General features: G+C 36.3%; 1 protein-coding gene and 1 long non-coding RNA gene across 5 annotated transcripts; both read left to right on the forward strand.

Moving 5' to 3' along the window:
- The first annotated feature begins 504 nt into the window (after positions 1-504).
- On the forward strand, positions 505-19,637 carry LOC145640940 (uncharacterized). Of its 4 annotated transcripts, none has more exons than XR_014115018.1 (10): positions 505-644; positions 739-800; positions 879-949; positions 2,267-2,362; positions 2,449-2,494; positions 7,409-7,644; positions 7,743-7,866; positions 7,968-8,261; positions 8,347-8,463; positions 19,149-19,637. It is a non-coding gene; the product is annotated as an uncharacterized LOC145640940 (long non-coding RNA). The 4 variants fall into 4 exon arrangements; XR_014115020.1 differs by lacking the exon at positions 19,149-19,637 and adding an exon at positions 13,146-13,168; XR_014115017.1 differs by lacking the exon at positions 19,149-19,637 and adding an exon at positions 9,103-9,861.
- On the forward strand, positions 3,516-7,330 carry LOC145640939 (uncharacterized). The gene is made up of 4 exons (XM_081692170.1): positions 3,516-5,737; positions 5,832-6,152; positions 6,258-6,357; positions 6,456-7,330. Exons 1-4 carry the CDS (start codon positions 5,583-5,585, stop codon positions 7,185-7,187), a joined length of 1,308 nt encoding a protein of 435 aa, XP_081548296.1. The 5' UTR covers positions 3,516-5,582; the 3' UTR covers positions 7,188-7,330.
- Positions 19,638-22,500: the final 2,863 nt, after the last annotated feature.

Below are 22,500 nucleotides of genomic sequence, written 5' to 3' on the forward strand. Positions count from 1 at the left end.
AAAAACAAGACTGCACTCACAATAAATAAAACCATAAAACATAATTAACTTAATGACAAGATTAAGATAGTAATTATACCTTTGACGCGTGTTTCGCCCGACCTCAAGGGGCTCTTACTTCGAAATCAAGTCTCGAAAGTACGGCGAAGTTCAATGGAAGTCCACCCACAACTCGAACACCGACTAAGGTCCAATGCCTTGGAGTTAGCAAGGCCTGACCAAAACCCGAGTAATTAATGACACTAATAAAATTCGGTGATTTTACGACCGATTTATTGCGACTGTTATAAAAACGGTCGCAATTCATATTAATTACGACCGTTTAGAAGACAGTCGTAAAATTATTTATTTGCGACCGTTGTGCCGGTCGTTTAAAATGTGTGGTTTCTTTTCTTTTTTAAATATAATTACGACCGGTTTGACTGTCGTAGAACCGGTCGTAATTTTTTTAAAAAAAATTTATTATTTAATTGGTTTGGTCGTATTTCATTTGCAAGGGGAAGAGGAAAGAAGAAATAGAGAAGGGGAAAGAAGAAACAGAGAAGGGGAAAGAGGGAAACAACGAAGAGAATTCTTCGGCGACGAGCATTCTCCACTCGTTCTACCCTCCGACGAGCATTCTCCGGCCGACGACACTGCATGAGGTTAATTTTCTTAATTTTCTCTCTTTTTTTTTTTTTTAATTTCGTTACTTAATTACGTAACCCTAACAATGGGTCGAAATTTACCCCTAAGCAGGACCACCGTCGCCGGCTTCCCCTCCTGCTCGTCCCTCCTCGTTTTCCGACCCCGGTATTCAGGTAAGTCATGCATTTTTTTTAATTTAATTAATTTGGGCGAAAACCCTAAATTTGGGTCACAATCAAACCTCTTCGCAGGGCTACCGTCGCCGCCTCGCCGTGTTCCTCTTCTCTGCGTCCCTCCTCCGTTTTCCGTCGAGTTAAGTCAGGTTAGTTGCTGTATTTTATTTTTCAAAATTAGGTTGAAAATGTGAATTTCTGGAATTGAAAATGTGAATTTCTGGAATTCACTTTGCTATGTTTGATAATAGTTTAATTAGTAAAGAGAGAGTTATCTATGTTCATTTTTGTTTTGGTGCTTGATATTAAAAGAATTCATGTTCTAACCCTATTGTAGCTAATTGTTTTTAGCAAATTTGTGAGTATTATCTCTCAATGTATGATGGTATAAGTGTTGGGTATAGATGGAATTGAGATGATATGGGAGTAAGGTTGGTTTAAGAAGCTAAATTACAAACCATAAAGCTAACAGGTCACTATCTGCCCAGGATCAAAGGCTCCACTACTTACATAAACATACAACCACCTAAATATTTGCATCCAGCTTCCTTCCACTCTATTACTACAAGTGTAGCTAGAATAAGTCTCTTTTAAGCACAATCGTTCAGTCATGAAGAGAATTTAGATTTCAGTAAGCTCTCAATTATTGGTTTTTAATCGATTATTGGATCCCATTGCCTGTTAATAAGAGCTACATACAGTTAGCCTTGACATTAGCAATTTATCATTTCATTCAGAGAAGTTAGCAGCAAGAGAACCCCACTGCCCAGTCTCTTCTTGGTTACTTGTGCAATATTTATAGCTCAAACTAATGTCAAGTGAACTACTGAACCTTGAAATTAAAGCTCAAAGACAGCTAACAGGTTGTCTTTGCTCGTCGATTGCAAATACTTCCTTGTACCTTAGTTTACATATGCTTTTCTTGTTAAAACAATTCTTTTTAGAGTTTGCTCAAGTGAATTTGAGACCTTGTGTAAAATATGATTTATATTACCCATTTTACTAGACTGAAATTTTCATCTTTCTTTTTGATAGTTGTTGGCCTATTAGGGTGTTGTGTACTTGGGATTAGTAGTACTAGAAATCTAAGTGAGAGTAGATTGCAGAGAGGAACAATATTAACTGGACATCTATTATGTAGAAGCATGGGACTTTGGGGCATCATCTATATGTTAATCTCAGTGAAGTTTACAGCATTTTTTAGATTAATTTTGGATGTAATGAAATTTTTCTGTCTTGAATCAATTAAATAAGCATTTAATAGTGTTTCGTGTCTTAGTAACCTACCAAAGAAATGGCTATCTTTAATTTTAGATTGAGCTTTACAAATCTTGCTAGAACTTGAACTTTTATGGCTAGTTGAGTATTTGGTCTTTCATATTTTCGAGTTTTTCTAGTTTTTTGCTCTGTTTTGTTATTTTGTCTAAAATAGCTAATTGTGGGTCGCAAATTAACCCCCTTTGCAGCTCTACCGTTGCCGGATTCCTCTTGTGCCCGTCCCTCCTCCCTTTTTTTTTTTTTTTTTTTTTTTTTTTTTTTTTTTTTTCCGTCGCTGCCACCAAGTAAGTCGTGTGTAGTTATTTTTTTTTTAATTTTAAAGTTTTTTTATAAATACCCTGCCTAAAAGTGTAACACCACCATATACCAGGACCACCTTCGTCGCCGCCTCTGCTTTTCCGGTCAACTCCTCCAGTGTGTGTTTTCTTCCCTTCTTATTTAACTACTTCTTTACTTGTGCAATATGATTCATATTTATGTTAGTTTTTTATGGAGTTGTGATCTATATTTTTTTTTTTACAAATCCTTATTAGATGCATTTTGATTTCAGTTTATTATCATTGATTTACTTTGTGAATGTGCTACTTGTTTAAGTGGGTTTTCCTAGTGATTCTTAAATGGTCAGTTTAGTATTAGCAAGAGGTTTACTATTGATAGCTTGGTTCATTGTTGGATTTTTTACGTTTTATTATGCGTAGGCTTGAACTTGGATGTGTTTTGATTGGAATAGAAATTTATTTTGCTTCATGTCCAATGTAGGACTATTGGATGGTATGAACTCATGTGTTGGATAAATTTAGTTTTTGTTTTTAAAAAAAAAAATGATTCTTATTGAATTACAATGGCTTTATTAGAAATATGTATGTTTAAAGGGTTATGATAATCTTTTGAACATTAATTTGTCTTATGGTTCTATAATGTATTTTGTAAATTATTTTGTTTGTTCATGAAGGGTTACATGTGGTTTTTATTTTATTTTTTTTATTTTTTTATTTTTATTTTTTTATTTTTTATTTTTAATATTTTTATATTTTGATTTTTGTTATCAAACTCCCATCTTTGTTAACTATACAAATCATATTGCTTCTTTGATTTTATTAATGTTACATCAATTTACCTTGAAATTGGATAAATATAATTTATTAGTGTAAGTTATAAATAATTTAATCAATATTGTAAATTATATATAATAAGTATTTTAGAAAACATGTTGTAAAAATTATAAATATTTATCAAGTTAGAAGCATGTGACATAACATATGTTTAAATATCTTAATAAAGAATGTGAAATCAGCTTTCCTGTTCAAGTCATGATAAGGACCTTTGGATATCATTTTGATTCTAATTGTATCGTATGCCATTATTGTAATGAATACAAGTTCAGTGTGAATGATTAATGTGATTTGTTTTTCATAGTGTTGTAGAATTTGTCACCATGAAAAGGAAAGAGCGTTGGTGGATGTACGATATATACGATGGCGGTAATGCCCGTAGACTTAGGCAAGAGTTTGTGGAAGGAGTTGAACAATTCATACGGTTTTGTGAAGCTCATCCTGAGAACCCGGGCATAGATGAAGTAAGATGCCCTTGTCTGTTATGTAAGAATAGACGTCTTCATGATGCCAACACAGTAAAACTCCATTTGTACAAAAAGGGGTTTATACCTGAATACTATGAGTGGGTTTCTCATGGTGAAGGGTTCCCTACATCAAGTGTAGAGCAACCAAATACTTACCGTGAAATGGTTCTCGATGCTCTTGGGAGTAATCATGAACCAGCGGGTGACAATACTACTAGTGGTTCAGATGAAGAGCCAAATGCTCAAGCAAAAGCATTTCAAGAGCTTTTAAAGGCTGTCGAGCAACCACTGTACGAAGGTAGCTCCATGTCTGTGCTAGAAATGGCATCTCGAATTGTATCTTTGAAGTCAGAATACAATTTGCCCCATAGGTGCGTTGATGGGTTTGCTTCATTACTGAATGAAGCGATTCCCGACAATAACAAGATGGGGAAAACATTCTATGATACAAAGAAGATTCGTAATGGACTCGAGCTTCCGCACAAGAAGATCCATGCATGCCCAAAGGGTTGTATGTAATTTTGGAAAGCTCATGTTGAGTTGGATAAGTGTAGAGTGTGCAAAAGGGATAGATACAAGAGGACTTCAAAGGGTTCATTGGTTCCAATAAAAGAACTTATCTATTTTCCAATCACTCCAAGGCTACAACGGTTGTTTGCAACAAAGAACGTTGCAGAGGAAATGACTTGGAATTCCAAAAATCCAAGAGTCCAAGGCACAATGGCGCATCCTAGTGGTAGTGAAGCTTGGAAGCACTTGAATAGATCCTTCCTCGATTTCGCATCTGAACCTAGAAATGTGAGACTTGGTATGTGTACCGATGGGTTTGCTCTTAATGGCAAGTTTAAGGGTCAGTATTCATGTTGGCCAGTCATTCTGACCCCTTATAACTTGCCTCCATCGATGTGCATGAAAAAACCATTTATGTTCCTTTCTTTGCTCGTTCCTGGTCCTAAAAATCCGAAGGGGAACTTGGGTGTGTATATGCAACCGTTAATTGAAGAATTGAAACGACCGTGGGACGTTGGTACAACAACTTACGACATCTCACAAAGAAAAAACTTCAATTTGCGTGCAGCAATCTTGTGGACTATAAGTGACTTCCTAGCCTATGGTATGCTTTCTGGTTGGGCAACAGCTGGTAAAAAAGCATGTCCATATTGCTTGGACAAATCAAAAGCTTTTTGGATTGAACATGGTGGTAAAATGTCTTGGTTTGATTGTCACCGCCAATTTCTTCCTCCCGAACATCCTTTTTGAAACAACAAAATTTCTTTTTGTAAGAATAAGGTTGAAAAGGGGACACCACCTCACATAATGTCCGGTGATGAGCTATAGCAACAAGTTCAACACTTTGATAAGGCAACAGATGTACCAGAAGCACTCGCAAGCTTGAAAAAGAAGAAACTAGGGTGGTTTAAACAAAACATTCTTTGGGAGCTACTGTACTGGAAGACTCTTCTCCTCCGCCACAACCTCGATGTCATGCATATTGAAAAGAATTTCTCTGACCAACTAATTCACACAGTGATGGATGTGAAAAAAAAACTTCAGACACAGTTGCATCTAGAAATGACATTGCCAAATATTGCAAATGACCACAACTACATGTGACGGAGGATGCGAGAGGGAAATACACTTTGCCGAAAGCCCCATTCTCACTCGACAAGGCTCAAAAGAAAGTGTTATCTGAGCGGTAAGGAAATTAAAATTTCCCGATGGTTATGCTTCTAATTTGAGTAGATGTGTAGATTTACAGTCATGTAAGCTTCATGGTTTAAAGAGCCACGACTGTCATGTCTTCATGGAGAGATTGTTGCCGGTTGCTTTGAAGGAATTGCTCCCGGTCAATGTTTGGAAATCTGTTATTGAGATTAGTCTATTCTTCTGTGATCTTTGTTGTTCCACCATCAAATTGAGTGATAATGGAAAGATTGGAACACAACATTGCAGAAGTTCTTTGTAAGCTCGAGAATATATTTTCACCAGCGTTCTTCAACTCTATGGAACACTTACCAGTTCACTTGCCTTATGAAGCTAGGTTATGTGTCCAATATCGTTGGATGTATCCAATTGAAAGGTTTTAGCTCCTACAAACTCATAGCTGCCATTTTCGTTTATACGCCTATAATTGTTTGCATAACATATAACTTATTCAATATTTTTTATTATAGGTTCCTTAATCATTTGAAACGTAAACTTGGCGATAAGGATCATGTGGAAGGTTCTATCTGCAATGCATATCTAACGGAAGAGATAGGGTACTTTTGCTCTAACTACTTCCAACAAGGAATGGATACCAAAACACGTGACTTAGGTCGTAATGTGCATGATGATGTTGAAAGCACTTTGGATGATAGTGTTCTAGAACTGTTTAGGGTGTATCATGGACATGCTTCTACTGGTGGAGTTCGTCGCTTTTTGGATGAAAAAGAACTACAACGTGCTCATTTATATGTTTTGGGAAATAGCGGCATTCTAGAACCATATGAGAGGTATTAAATTTATATATTATCACACTCATTAAGATTTCATTGAATTTTGCATCATATCCAATGTCGACCACCTTCATTAATACTCTTTCTCTGGTTATATGGAAGGGGGTTTGAGGACCACATTGTTCAAATGCAACCCACTATTCGCAAAGAAGATGTGTGGATTAAACATGAAGCTGAATTCCTCGAGTGGTTTAGGTTGAAAGTGATTATGATACGCATTTGACATCAACACGTTTTCTTACTTTGTTGCTATAACTTCATGACATATATCAATTTAATATAATTCTGCCATATGAGCAGGTGATTCAAGAAAAGCCAAATGATGAAATATTGTTTGCTTTGGCTATGGGCCCATCTAAGCGAGTGCGTACTAGGAGCCAATTTTATGTGAACGGATACAAATTCCAAACTTATGGCCATGGAAAACATAAGTCAACAATGAATTATGGAGCAAGTGTATCCAATGAAGCTGGTGGTGATTATTTTGGATTTCTAGAGGATATCATCGAGTTGGAGTTCACTGGTGCCCTATGGACTTATAAGACTGTTCTTTTTAAGTGCAGTTGGATGGACTCCACTAGGGTTATGAACATTGATCAATACCAGCTTGTAGAAGTCACTCATACCAAAAAATACCCCAAGTACGATCCATTTGTGCTTTCTTACCAAGCCAACCAAGTCTACTATGCACCTTACCCAAGTCTGAAAAGAGACAAGGCTCAATGGTGGGCAGTGTTCAAGACAAAGGCGAGGTCTGTTGTTGATGCACCAGTTGACGAAGACTTTCTACAAGAAACCAGTGCTGACATTCCAACTCTTTGTGCTCCGGATGACATTCCGGGCTATGAAGGTGATGAAGATGAATTTAGAGATTCGGATACTAAAAATGAAGTGCTGCCCAATGCCCCTCCAAATGAGTCTAGTTTCGAATCTACCGATAGTGAGGACGAGGATGAGGATGACGGATTTTGGGATGACGATACCGATGATGATCTTAGTGTTGATGGGGAGGGTGATTCAACTGAGATTTAGGAGATTAATTGTAACCTTGTTTTAACTTTTTAATTATGTAGTCTTAATGGATTTCAATTTATTTTAAAAGACCATCCTAGTTATAATGTGATATACTTGTGTAAATATGTTATTATTTATATTTTGCAAAGCCAAGGTTATGTGTGGAAGTAGCTTATAGATCGTGATATAACATGACTATATGATTTTTATCGATGTTCATAATGTTTTTCTTATTCTAGGTTGTCATGGCTTGTGGTGGTCGTCGGAAGCTGGGACATGCCACCCCAAGAGAATTGTTTCCGTCGACAAGCCATGCAAATACGAAAACTTCTCCCGAAGTTACCCCATCCCCTCAGTCATATGTAGATGGTTCTGAGACATCTACTTAGGTTCCTTAGACGCAAGACGGTAAATCTCCCATGGGTGAGGTACCTACCCCCGTTGCGAGAAGGACTTTGCACCCTATAGGGTTATGGTAAGTTATTCATGGTTATCTTAATTTGCATTCCAACTTGAACAATCTTGGTTAGATTTGTATGTAATGACTTCATTTGTTTGCTTATTGGTACTAAGGTTCGATGATAACACCGTGAGCACCTCCATTACAAGTATTTTTCAAGCACATTGGCGCGAACCATGGCTTAACTATGAAATGGTTGACGAGGTTACTAAGACCCATTGGTGAAACTCGTTTATGGTATTATAAAGCCCCCAATTTTAGTTTACTCATCTAACTTTGGTGTTTGTTGGTTACTTATTACAATAAATTATTATACATTTTATTTTTCTTGTTTGCAGAAACAATACCTCTAGAATGTTGATCTTGATACCCTGGTGAAGAAGGATTATGAAAAGAAGGCACATAAGAGGTTGAAAGAGATTACATATAATGTTTCGGTCAGAAACAAGTCAGTTCCTAGATGGGTGGGACAGTGTATGTTTGAGCAAATTATGGCGAAAAGAAAGGATCCGGTTTTTCCGGAGAGGTCAGAAAAGGCAAAGAAGAACAGGAAGGGGGGCTCTCTGTCTAATCCAATTGAGCGGTCACACTTTCAAGGTTCTATCTCTGCATCAAAGCATGCAAAGAAAATGGTAATACTTAATGGTATATAATGATAATGATAAATTTTAGTAGTTACATACACTAAGCATTTAAGGAGTTATTTGATTTGTGCAGGCTCATAAAGCTGGTGGAGTGCTTCCAACTGCCCCTGAGGTGTTCCTAAAGAAACATTTCAAGGAAGTTCCAGGAAAAGGAAAAGTTGCGGCTAACAAAAGGGCACAACAAATCTCGGTAACACATCTAACTTTGGAAACTAATGAAATTATTTTTAAGGAAGAAAGCAAAACATAGGCACTTATACTTGTGATTTGAAACTTGAGGCACCTAAATTTGGAAACTATCGTGTTGTTTAAATGACAAACTCTTAGAATATATCAAAAATAAAGAATATGGGTAAGTTACAAGGCCATTTAAGCCATTTTAGCCTAGTTATTTATGAAACTATAGCCTTGTATATGCTTGAAAATGTGTATGTTTTAGCAATTTATGCCTATAAACATGTTTTGTATGCTAAATATGAGTTTTTTTATTGATAAAATCTTAGAATATAGCATAAACAAAGAAAATGGGTAAGTTAGAAGACCATTTATGCCATTTTAGCCTATTCATGAACCTATAGCCTTGAATATGCATGAAAATCTCTATGATTAACCAATTTGAACCGATAAACATGTTTTGTATGCTAAATATGAGTTGTTTGATTGATAAATCTTAGAATATATCAAACACAAAGAAAATGGGTAAGTTAGATTAAGCTATTTTAGCCAAGATGTGAACCTATAGCCTTGCAAATGCTTGAAAATGTGTATGTTTTAGCAATTTGACCTATAAACATGATTAATATGCTAAATATGAGTTGTTTGATTTTAGTAAGCCTACCAAAAGAAGCTTGATGAGTCTTCCCCTCAAGAAGGGTCATAACCAGACCCTAACCAGCTATACTGGGAGGTCGTTGGTGGTAGGAAAAAGGGTGTAGTGAAGGGCCTAGGTGCAAGTGCTAGTTTGTTTCACAACTTCCGAGAAAGGCTCGCAGTCATACAATCCTTCTATAGCTTCACAGTTGGAGGAACATGTGCAAGCTGAGGTTGCCGAGCGAATAGAGGAGGCAAAAGTGCAAATGCAGACACAGATGGAGGCACATTTTGCTACGCAATTGCAGGAGGCATTGAAGAAGGAGCGGGAGGAGGCGAAAATTGAGAGTAAGCGAATGATGGAGAGAATGTTGTAGAACTTGTTCTCTAACTGTTCAGGTGGTTCTCCATTTCAGCTTCGTAGGGAAGATGACCCGAACATGAGTGGTGGTGGGCTTGGTCACCAGACTCCAGTGTCGTATTTTTTGTTCATAAAGCTCTTAGATTAGTATTGTTGGTATAGGCCTTAGTATTTTTTGAGGGAATATAGACCTTAGGTTTTTTTTTGGGAGTATAGGCCTTAGGTTTTTTTTTGGGGGATATAGGCCATTTCGTTATTTTTTTGGGGAATATAGGCCTTAAATTGGTATTATATTGTCACATGTTGGCCTTATCTATTTTTTGAATGAACATAGGCCATTACTTATTCATATAGGCCTAACTTAGTTTTTAAGTTAAACTTATAAAACTATTACTAACTAATTACTATTATTATTAACTTGAACATTGTTATTGTATGTATTGTTCGAAGTTGGACTTTTTAATTATTAATATTATTATTTATATGAATTATGAATTATATTTTTATTTTATATTAATTTTAAAATTAATTCATATGATAACAGGTTATAGGTTCAGATTAGGATGGCATCGATAATGCAAATTGTAATTATATGAAAATTGCATTATTGTCATATCATATTTGCGACCGTCTATACTTGTCACAAATTTAATAAATTGCGACCGTCACGAACAAGCGCAATTCTATGAGAAATTGCGACCGTTTTGCTGCCTGTCGTAATTTTCTAAAAATTGCGACCACCAGTTGCCCTGTGGCAGTTCCCAGGATTTTGCGATCGTTTAAGCCGGTCGTAATTTTCTGAAAATTGCGATCGCTAGGACCTGTCGCAGTTCTTAGATTTTTGCGACCCTCTTAGGCGGTCGCAATTTTCATCAATTGCGACCGCTCTGCCTGTCGCAAATAACTAATTATGTCAGCTTCAAAAACGGTCGTTGAAAATAAGAAAAACGGCCGCAATTTGATCTGCGACCGCCAAGTGGACGCAAATTTTTGTTTTTGCGACCAACAGAATAACGACTTAGCCTTGCAAACGGTGACAGTCGCAATTCCAATTGCGACTGTTTTCCTCATATTTTGCTACCGGCACTGGCGGTCGCAATTCACTGGTTTTTTAGTAGTGTGAGTTCAAAGGTTTTCACAATGGTGATGCCTTTTTCAACTCTTGAGTTCAAAGGTTTTCACAAATAGTGATGCCTTTTTCAACTCTTACTCTAGTGCTTTTCCTAATACCCCAAGTTGGGTATTTATAGGGAAATGCAAGATTGTGGAAAGCTCTCCCATTAATGTGGGAGAATTTGATTTTCCCATTTTATTTTAAAGCTAAAATAAAATTAATAATCAAATTAGTAATAAATTAACAAGTGGCATGCTCATAAAGAGGAGTAGGTGAGGGCCATTTGGAGGAGGGGGGGACCAAACTTGCTCCCCACTCTCACTCCAATAACCGGCCACCTCAACCCCTAAGCCCTCTAATTAATTTACGCCACGTGGAAACTCACTTTGGAACCAAGAAGGCACCCTTGTGGGCTACCACGGTGCTGCTGTGATGCTTCGGCCCAGCACACCACGCACCAAAAGTACGAGCTGCTGGCGCTTCGGCCTAGTAGTCCACGCACCAAGGTGCGAGTTGCTAGCTACCGTATGCTAGCACAGCCATGAACATTAGTGCGGGCTGCTAGTTACGGTATACTAGCCAAGCCCCGCACTTGGTGCGGGCTGCTAGCATTTATTGTGCCCTTAGCACTCGGTTTTCCGATGCTATTGGTATTTTGGTCATTGTTGATTTATTATTATTTTCACGTCTCATCTTTTTACTATTTTCAACTCGACTTCTGACGCTCGGATTTAACGCTCCAAGCTCAAATTTCCGACGTCTAGAATATTAATTACTCGGTCGACTTATTAATAAATTCCTAATTAATTCTTCACTTTGTCTCGTTAGTTGCTTTGGTGTGACCCGAAGGGTTCAGTCAAGATTAAGGTGTAATATTAATTATACATTAATATTACTGATCAAAAGCGGCCTCCACCCAGGCATTTCGATCACTTGACGTTACTAAAAAATTAGCTTTCTAATAATTCCGAACCCCTTATCGGAATAATACACTTGTTCGAAGGACACCATTCCTTTCAATCTCCCACTTATCCTTCCGGACAAGTGTGCTTTTAGTGTATAACCCTTTTCCTATGTCGCTTAATGCCTCTTCATGAAATATAAGGTAAGATTTATTTGTCATCCTTATTACGTCCAGAAGTGTATCTCGATTCCGAGTCTGACTGTAAATAAACAGATGATTTCTAAAATCCATCCGAGCACGGCCATGCATTTAATAGTCTCGCTCTTCGAGAGGCCTTGTAAACAACAAAGAAATCTTTCTATTTTTAATAGGGGGACATTTCTAGTCTTGTAATGTAGCTTCTCTTACTGAGAGGACCTAGCCGCCCGAGTGATGCCGTTATAATCCCCTATTATGGCAGACATTTGACAATCATCAAAGCGGACTAGTACTTAAATAAGAAAGCTGACAATACTCATGGTCGAGGAAAAAGGTTTCGATAGCAATAATGAGAAGTATACTTTTGACGATTTTTAATCTCTTAAAGTATTCTCATAGGTCGATCCAGTATGGTTCCAAACCAATACCTGTGAAAATGATTTATGACGATCATGTCCTTGTAGCACAAGAAACGGTGCTATAAATCAAACTACACACTAATCTCAAATGACCATTAATCGTCCATCGTTTAAATGACCTCGATTGGGTGTTTCCTTACCAAGACTGGTAATTTCCGATTATAATATTCAATGTTCACTTAATAGGTGTTTCCTTACCAAGACTGGTCTTTGCTACCCTATTTTGAATATTCCATGAATCGAATGAACTCATTATTTAATCCTAAACCACAATTAGATAGCAAATGGAGTGATAAAATTGTATGAAATTTTAAATTACTCCAAAACCTGAATGGTTCATCTAATGATAAATAGTTTTTCCGAATGTTTTATGAGTAACACTCTTTATAAAACATTTATAGAAATCACACCCATATCTAATATGCTTGATTTCTTTCATGCAATTGTGAATGTTGTCGTTCACTTATTGCATAGGTTTAGTTATATTTATTTTGATAATCTTAGCATCTTCATTACTGATCACTTTCATAATAAGATGATAAAATTTGAGAGTGCCATGGATTATATGTGATTTAGGATTTATATTCCAAGTGATGGCTTCCACTCAATTTCATGATTGAGATCTTCAACTTGACAACCTACAATCATTAACATTCAACAATGAACTTTCCATAGAACATCTTCTTTATTATCGCCTTTAAGACAACAATATTATCAACATATATTTTAGTAGACTTCCTGATGATGCTTTGCTTGCGTTTCACACCAAACGACTCACAATGATTTGGGATACCCTAATTACTTATGATCATTGAAATTTACTTTAAATTCCCTCACATCACACATGGATGCACATCTATGTTATCATTCTCAATCCACGACTCATTGTTAGCTCGTGCTTATAAACGACTTCCTTGTTAAGGATCTAATCCTTGTTTAGGTTTGTGCTTGCAACATCAATTCTCAAATTGTATTTGTTTCAACAAGTCAAGAACTCATCTTGGTACTCATCCAAGTACTTTGGATGTTCTTGGCCATAATCTAACGATCTATTACATAGTTTCAGGTTGATTGGTACTACATACGTACTTCACATGCTCTAATCAAGTAAGTCGTGCGACGATTCCATATCATAGCGTACATTATGGATTAAATTGTAGAATGATTCTCAATCTTTTCCACCTACGTTACTTTTTAGCTCATCTAATTTAACAGAGTCTTGCTAAACTGTTTGCTATCTGATATGGTTGAAAGTCTCTACTAGAGTCTTTCTTGTTTGACTTAGTATTTATCCTAGCTCACACTTAGTTCAAACTTTTACTTAGTTTTATACATATGGGGCGAAAGTCTTTCAAAGTCCTTCAATTCATGTTTAACACAGTAAATTCCTTTACACGTTTCAACATTTTATTAAGTCTATACAATAGATCTTAATACCCAATTTGTACTAAGTATCGTCTTTTGCTTGGTCCATTGTCGAAAATGCTTTCAAATCTAAGCATTTAGCATTTGAAAGTTAATTTACAACAGAGTTCGTAAACTTTTGTTTGTCCTTTATATAATTTACTTTTGCTCCCACTAAACTTCTTATTCATAAGAATTTCTATGTTTCTCCATAAGCCAATCCTCTTATTATCTTCATGAGAAAACACGTTCCAATTCCTATGTGCAATGCTTCCTTTAATCCCATGACGAATTCCTTGAGCTTGCTTTCAAATCTAGCATTATTTGGATTTTCAAAACCCTTAGACTATTTTCATAGTCAATTCTAAAATCCTATTTTAGGAAGGCGGTTTTGGTATCTATTTTGTCATATTTCATATGTGCAATTTTGCTAGAATAACCACGAAAAGACTTTAGCATTTCGATTGGTGAATAGGTTTTTATTAAAATCAACTTCGTGAATTTAATTGTATTTTTTTTAACCAATCTAGCTATGTATACATATAAATTTCCACATTTGTTAATTTTCTCCTTGAAAACTTATTTGCAATCGATGGGTCTTTCACTCTTCATGCAAATTAATCAAGTTTCAAACATGGAGTCTTTTTTGGATTTTTATGGCCTCTAACCATTATTCGGAATTTGGATTTGTCGTAGCTATTTTACAAAGCATTATTCCCTTACTATATAATAGTAAATAGTATGCTTGTAAGTCTTAGGTTTATTTCTAACTTAATAGAAAATTTACAGGATTAATCCAAGCCTTTGGTAAATTCTATACCTATACGGGGTTATTGCATCAAACACTGAGTTTCAAGGCGCTTCCAAAGCCCTTTGATTATCTTGATCTTACTCCAACTTTTCAAAAGTTTTGTGAGTAATGAATTCTCTTTTAAGATACTTGTAAAGTCCTTTTGAGTGTTCTTGATCAAGTATTGTTAAGAAGCCCTTTTAAGGTCTTTCGAGATTCTCAGTTCTAGTTTGTTGCTAATCTCGACGGATATCGAGTTCATTTTCCTCCCACTTGTCGTTTTTGGAAACGTGTTACTTTCCAGAAAGACACCACTTAGAGCAACTAACATTATGTTCTCATTTAGGTTGTGGAGGCAGTGCCCGTAGTCTCACTTGAAAGCTTACAAAGAGACATGTATATTGTCTTTGGGTAAAAGTTCGTTGTGAAACAAACAGTTAGCTCCCACTTGAGTTATCTTAGCCTTTAATGGCCATTAAGCTCCCATTGAACCACCTAGCTCTTGCTAAGCCGTTGAGCTCCCAATGAGTCACTTAGCTCCCATTGAGCCAGTGAACTCCCACTGTGGCTAAGAGTTTTAGACATATACTTGAAAAGACATTTTGAAGTTAATTATATCCATAATTGAATATGGTGTCCTTTCATAGCTCCGACATTTTGTTTAGTGTAACATTAGTCCTTTGTGCAAATCTTAAGAACTTTATAGGAAGGGATGTGATCCATCATTGTTCGAGTCATTTTTAAATGGCATCGAGGTCTCCGTGAAGACACACTATGTTCTTTTTGGAGTTATTTATGAAAATTTTAATTTCATAAATTTGTGATGGTCACGCTTGACTCAAGCAAACATCGCTCGATCTAATATAGATGTTTTGATATCTTGCCAAGTGGATTCTGTACTTCACTGAACTCTTGAGCTTCCCTGGTCAAGTTTGCTCACATTTGATGAATATAGCCATATTATTTCAAATTCTTTATGAAACGTTAAAGTAAATGAATCCTCTTTAGCTTTCGGAGTCAATTGTCTATACTAAGAACAACAGCTCTGTAGACACCCAAATGTGTCTCCCCAAAATTAGGCCCCTCCCTAATTTGTTATGAGCTCCCTAAAAGGAAGATGCACCTTGTTGATATGAGTAGTATATCAAATCAGTTTAAAGCAATCATGAGGGGTATTATAATACCTTTCATGTCATTTGATTATCGAACGAGGCAAAAGTGTGAAAAGTCTAGCAATGATGATGTTTTTATTAAAATATATTTTCTTTCTGTTTTTGAAAATATTTATTTTCTTATCCTATTTATTAAAAAACGTGCATTCCAGTTTGGTTTGGTCCATAATATGGGTCCAATAATGGTGTTATTGGATGGGGTTTGAAAAGACCTTTCCAACGATATATTATAAGCCCAATTCCGATGAATAATGACGAAGTTATGGCCAAAATACTTAACTGGGCCCGATTTGGTTCTTACATACGGCCCAATGATCTAGAGGAAGGCCTATTATTAGTTATCATTCCTAAATCTATTAGGATTGATTATAGTCTTCTAGAATACTCTAGAAGGTTCTCTTAAATCCTAATGGAGTTAGGATTGATAATTATGTTTCAAAGAGTTTGAAATTAAATATAACTACTCCTTTTGAGAATCCTTGTTTTGTACGAGGTGGAATATGTTCAGATTTTATTTTTGTGCCTCATAATATTTAACCAAAATTTATATGGTTGGATAGATTTTAAAATTATCTTTCCAATGATATATTATAATATTAATTCTGAGCTATAACGAAAAGATATGAATGAGATATGAAACTCTATCCGAAACTGACACCCTTCCCCTATTTCGACCATATCTTTTTATCTACAAATTATTTTAATCTAATTCTAATTGGGTTGAAAATTAGACTTCAAGAGATTTCACAAGACATATTATATGACTTATTTGGAATTTTTTTTTATCAATAGATGTGATAAAAACAAAATCCGCAAAAATTGTCCTATAGCGCCGGACGACAGGCCTGGCGCTGCGGCGACACACTTGTCGCCAGGCTCTGTCGTTTGGCGACAGAGGTGTGTGTGGAGACAGCGTCGTGTTTTTTTCTTTTTGAAACTCTGATTCTTTTTTATCATATTCCGGCCGATTTCGTTATAAATAGCCTCCTAAAACCTCCGTTTTTAATCACCAACTCTCATCAAGAAATTCTTGATACTCTATCTCTCTCTTTTCTAAACTACCCTTTTCATACAAAATTCCGCATTCACAAGATCTAGACACACCTAGCATAGTTCGAAGTTGTTTTCGCCCTAGACGTGAAAGGTTTGATTTATGTGGGTTTGGTCCCAAATCTTATCTAAACTTTCCTAATATTTATTTTAATTTAATTGTTTGATTTTATATTTTCCTTGAAGTTACTAACGTGTCTATTTTGTTATTAGAAAGAGGTACGAGGCATCCAAGTAAATGCTTTATTGATATTACGATATAGAAATCATGTATAGGTTATTATTTTGCTTCCTAGTATCATGTTAGGGTGTTTTATTGCTTCCTAGTATCATATTTATGGTGATTTGCTTATATCAAGTATGATTAAAAGGATGCTTGCTATTTTCTTTCCTATTAGCATGTTAGTATCATGTTAGGGTTAAAGCTTTGATCTTTAATGCTTAGTGACATGCTAGGGTTTGTTATTAATCTTGTTAGTATCATGCCTAAGATCTTGCTATTATGCTTTGACATGATTATTTTAATTATGATGATTTATGATTATTATTATGTTGCTTGATATGATATTGTTATTGTTATTGCTTGATCACGCCTTTTATGCATGTTTAAAGGGAATTTGTACTTCTAATCACGCTTAATAAGAAAATTAATAATCTTGTTTAGGGCAATTTGATTATAGTTCAAGTGATCGCCAATAATAGTTTTATTTATGCATTAATATTCAACCAACATAGATTAAACAGGTTTAGGGTAAACCTAATGATTGCATGTTAGTCAGAAAGCGCACATGAATACGAGCATAATAAAGTAGAGGCCTATTATTAGGGCAGTTTCAATCTCTTTAAGGTTGGATTTGTACCTTTCTCCCCAAACTTCCAGTCTTGGCTCCAAACCTATTGGAGTTAACGATCCCCTAGATCGTTAAGGGGTGTAACCTTCACCCTGTGAACGGTTTACAAGTTCCTAAAACTTGTTGGCGACTCTTTCTCTAGTTTCCTTCCCTTTGGACGCCACCATGCTTAAGTGTATGATCACAGTGGGGTTCAAGTTTTAGGTAATGTTTGAAATATTTCCTACAGTTTTTGGCAACTCTACTGGGGAGGATTTCTATTTCAATTCCTAAAATTTATTTCGACAATTATTTAGAATGAGTGGACGAGACTCAAAAAGTTCTAAGTATTTCATGTGCTTAATTTTGATTAACATTATGGTCATATGCATAAAAAAGGATCTCATTGGAAAGACCATCCGAATGAGTAAAAAACATAGGATTTTTACACGTAGGAAATTTGAGGAATATCTTTCACAACTAGGATCGAAATAATGCTGCGCAAAACTGGAAAATTTTATCAAGCACAGAAAGCTGTTGAGTCATGTAGGAACTAACGTCTAGAAAACAGAGCCTGTCACCGATGATATGGCTCTATCGCCAAGCCAAAAGTCTATTGCCAGGCAACAGGGCTCATATCCTGGCGACAATCCCTGTTGGCTGGCGTTGCGTTCTTCCAATACCGATCCAGAAATATGCGTTCTTATTTCGACCAGTTCTAGCACTGTTAGCTCGATTCTACTTCTTGATTGAGTTTTTCTCACTTTTCTGAAACCCATATGTGTTCTACATATGGACATATTCCTCTGGGAATTCATGCTCCATCTACCTGATTGAACACTCTAAGCAACAAAGGGTACATCCGAGAATGTTGAATTCACCATACCATGGAAGCGAGTTTAACTCGCGGGGTCCCATCCACTCGCGCCAACCCTTCTAAAGGTAAGGCTTCCGCGCGGTGCATCCGGACTCATAACCATGGACCCTCTTTGACTAACTCATATCCTGAACTTTAGAGAACTAGAGCCATGGTTAGGTTGCAAACTCATTGCATCATGTTGTGACTACTTGACTACTTGTACATCTCTTACTTGTGCATACTTATTATGTGACTAAACTAACTGTTAGTTTGACTTGTGTTTAAGTCTTAATAAACTAACCAATGACTATAGGGCTTTGCTTTATTAATTAATTAATTAATTAATTTGAGCTAAAAAAATAAACTTAAAATCGAGTCATAGTTCCTTTAAGTCAACCCGGATTTTTATTCCCGTAAACTGCACAAACGTCAACTTGTTTTGGTCATATCCGGAGTTCTAGGAAGAACTACGAGTTGTACAAAAGAACTACGAGTTGTACAACCTATGGATCTGTAGCCCCGAGTTTTATCTTTAATTTGGCGTTGGTTTCATCTCAATCAAAGTCACATATCAAAAGTTATGACAAGAATACCACATCCTGTCCAGTTTAATGCATATACATGAAGTCTTAACTTGGTCTTTGCTTGAGTCTAGTCACATAGTCTAGCCACATGGTTATGACACGAGTCTTAACATGTCACAGACACTCACTAGTCTTAGCTCACACTTTGTATATATGTCACCATGACCATGTCTTAGGTTCATGCATGAGTCGGTTTTTTTCGTCATTTGAGTTGGGGATACATTCTATTCCTAATTTTTTCATATATCTCCATCTACATCATTTTTTCCATTCCCCATATCACAATATTCATTCTTCCAACGTCATTCCATCTATTGCATGTTGAATAGAGTTTTAGTCAAATAATTAACAGTGAATATTCCTAATTTCCCTTTCCACAGTACTTGGTCAAGGAGAGAAGGGCGATTAATTAAGGACAACCTTTTCGTTCAAGTTCAACTTTTTGATAAACCAGTGAGTCGGAAAAGGAAAGCTAGGAAGATAATGGCGAGTCAAGAAGAAGTTAATGAGATCAAGAAGCAAATGGCTGGTGTTACTGAGTTGCCAAAGACCTTAACCCTCCAAATCAATGACCCTGTGAAGCAATAACAAATGGAGCTCATGCAAGAGAGCTTGAGCAAGATATTTAATGATTACAGGTTCCAAGGCATTAGCTCGCAAGGGGTCTCAGTGGACAAGGAACTTCTTCCGTAGAAGTTCAATGCCAATGACATCCCTAAGTTTAAGCCAACTGATAATCCTTACTTTCATTTAAGGTCCTTTGAAATTGTAATGAACATTAAAGGGTTTGATAAGAATATTTTTCACTCTTTATTCTCACTATCTCTTGAAACCATTTGTCAACATTGGTTCTTCTCCCTTGATAACGAGAAGACCTCTACTTGGGATGGAATAAAAAATGCTTTCATTGATAGATATAAGTGTAAAATTCAAATTGAAACCGATCATAGGCAACTTGAGATGCTAAAACAAAAGGAAAATGAAGCTAAGGGTTCACCTCCTTCTTCAACAAGTGGAGGGAAACTTCCGCTAACATGATCGAAGTCCCTAATCCATGAGGATGTTCATAAAAAATTTACAAGAAAAGTATTCAAAGCACTTAAAATATCAACACAACTTGAATACTTTCAAGGAAGTCTATGACATAGACATCGAAATCGAAGATGAACTCGCAAAGCAAAAAGCTACTAACAATAGCAACAACAGTGGCTGGAAAGGAAAGAAGAACGACAATCCTTCTTCTTTTAAAAAAGGCCCACTCTAGTAACAATGTTAGTACCTTTGATCTCAGTGAAGTCTTTGCCATGGATAACCGAGGATCTAAGAAGCAACTAAGGAAAGACTTCACTCCCATTAGGATGAGCTATGATGCTGCCTTCGATTGACTCCGTACTAAGGGACTCATTACTCCCATTGGACCTATTCAAGATCCTGCACCTGAAAAGAGATTGCCTAGTTGGAATCCAGATGCACATTGCAAGTATCATCAAGGAAGGGGACATAACACTGAGAGCTGTTGGAAGCTAAAAGAGGCTATCCAACATTTGCTCGATAATAACAAGCTTCCCACACCTCCAGCTAGCAAGAAGAGCGAATGATGACATAAGGCGAGCTTGAAGATTTCAAAACCTCTTTTTTATTTCTTTTTCATTCTTCCTTTCCCCAATAAGTTTATCATAGGCACTTTATATTTTCCTTAGATTAACTTTGTAAGACTTTTCTTTTTTCCTTTTTAATAAAAATGAGCATTTATTACCTTGAATATGATCATTGCATTGCATTGCACAAAAAAAAAAAAAAAAAAAAAAAAAAAAAATCCATGTCAAACTAAACACAAGATATACCAATGATTTGATGCACCCCTTGTAGCCACATCATATCACCTTTCACCCTTCAAATATGCAATCCTTTTTTGATAAACCACTTTGAGCCTCGTCTAACGATAGACCTTTCATTTTTTAACCCATATCTACCTAACCTTGGGATGGGATGGTGTGCAACTTATGCAATTTTCAAAGAACAAAAGCTTGAGTGAATCAAAAGATTAAAATAGCAAAAAACAATAAAAGTGTACAAAAAGGCAAGTGTTCCAATGTCTTTGATATGAACATGTCTTTGATAAGAACACGTCTCAGATTGCATCTCTTATCGAGTGCTCGGTACCGTGCCTGAGAAACATAAATGCCAAGTGAGTGATAGACCGCATGATCGGGATTGCCCACATTATAAAAAAGGTTCAAAATAAAAAAAAAAAAATACAAAAGCAAAAAAAAGAAAAGAGAGCTAAAAAATAGTTAAAAGCCTCAAGGATAAAAATATAAAGATTCAAAAGCAAGGTTGCACACCTTGGGGGCTTATCTAGGGTGTTGAGCCTTTATCCCCTTCTTCTTCAAACCTTTAACCTAACCACGTTACAACCCTTCAAAAGACCTTTTTGAGGTACACACACTTGTGCGAGGTTCGTCTAGAGCTACGTTCGGCCTGATTCCTAACGGATACGTAGGCAACCTCACATCGAGGTGCGACCGTAATAAAAAATGCATTCATAACAAAGTATCCCTGTTCATAATCGATCATATCTAGGAATTTTCAATGCTCATCCCTTTTCATTTAGAGCTAGAATTGGGGGCTTGATCCTTACATTATTAGCCTACCTAGCCTAAGAGTCACCATTTTTTGACTCTTTTCAATATATTTTTCAACACTTAGCTCTTGTGGCCTAACTTTATTGTCACTATCACACACATCATAGATACATGACCAAATATACTTCCCTTAGGAACCCTGTGTCATGAAATCTTAACACAACACTGAAGCATGCCTTGTCATATCAACATCAATCATCATTGCAAAACAAAGTATGAAGTACTTAGCCTCCGCGCCTAAGTTACCTAAATACTTTCATTATCGAGTCAACTAGGGTAGTCTAAGATGTTACAATCCATGTACTGTGAGAGATAACGTTAACAGATTAAGCTCATTCAACATTGCACTATCAAACACTTCGATTCTTTTTCGCGTCTTTCTTTGTCAGGAGAAAGTCGCTACCCTCCACAAAAATGACGGAAATTTTTTGAATTTTTTCTTTTTCACATTTTGAGTCAAGCACATCACAATACAATGCACACACGAGTCATGAGTCACACGTGTCAATTCACCTTGGGTCAACCTCAAGTCAGTCAGTCGCATTGAAGCAACCTTAAGTCAGTCCAATCACCTTAGGTCAACCCTAAGAAAAAACATCAAGCCTTAGGTCAACCCTAAGAAAAACGCTAGCAAAGTCTTTTGGCAATATTTTGATTTTTACAGGATACAACCATTTAGCAAAGCTCCTGTTTGCAGCAAACCGAACGATCTCAATCATTCAAAGCTCTTTGTTTAGAGACACGTGGACATATCAAAAAGCTCTTTTGCTCAGAGACGCGTGGGCATATCATCAAAAAGCTCTTTGTTCAGAGATGCGTGGACATATCATTAAAGCTCTTTTGTTTAGAGACGCGTGAACATATCTAAAAAAGCTCTATTGTTAAGAGACGAGTGAGCATCAAAACAGCAAGATGGCGTTCCCTAGCTTGTGGAAGGTTGTCACAACGACAAATGCAACAACAAATCAATTACCCCAGAGACGTGTGCTCGACGGTGCAAGATATGCGTTTCTTAACTCTCTTATCTGTTTTAACTAACGCTAGTTTGCAGGTATCGGCGTTACAAGAATGATTTAAGATTGCAGAA

Source organism: Chenopodium album, chromosome 7, assembly GCF_948465745.1.
Source record: "Chenopodium album chromosome 7, dcCheAlbu1.1, whole genome shotgun sequence".
Lineage (NCBI taxonomy): Eukaryota > Viridiplantae > Streptophyta > Magnoliopsida > Caryophyllales > Amaranthaceae > Chenopodium > Chenopodium album.

Coding starts and splice junctions, on each gene's coding strand:
- LOC145640939 (XM_081692170.1), top strand. CDS start 5,583: ATGGAAAGATTGGAACACAACATTGCAGAAGTTCTTTGTAAGCTCGAG. Junction 5,738..5,831: donor TGGATGTATCCAATTGAAAG/GTTTTAGCTCCT, acceptor TTTTTATTATAG/GTTCCTTAATCATTTGAAAC. Junction 6,358..6,455: donor TCGAGTGGTTTAGGTTGAAA/GTGATTATGATA, acceptor CCATATGAGCAG/GTGATTCAAGAAAAGCCAAA.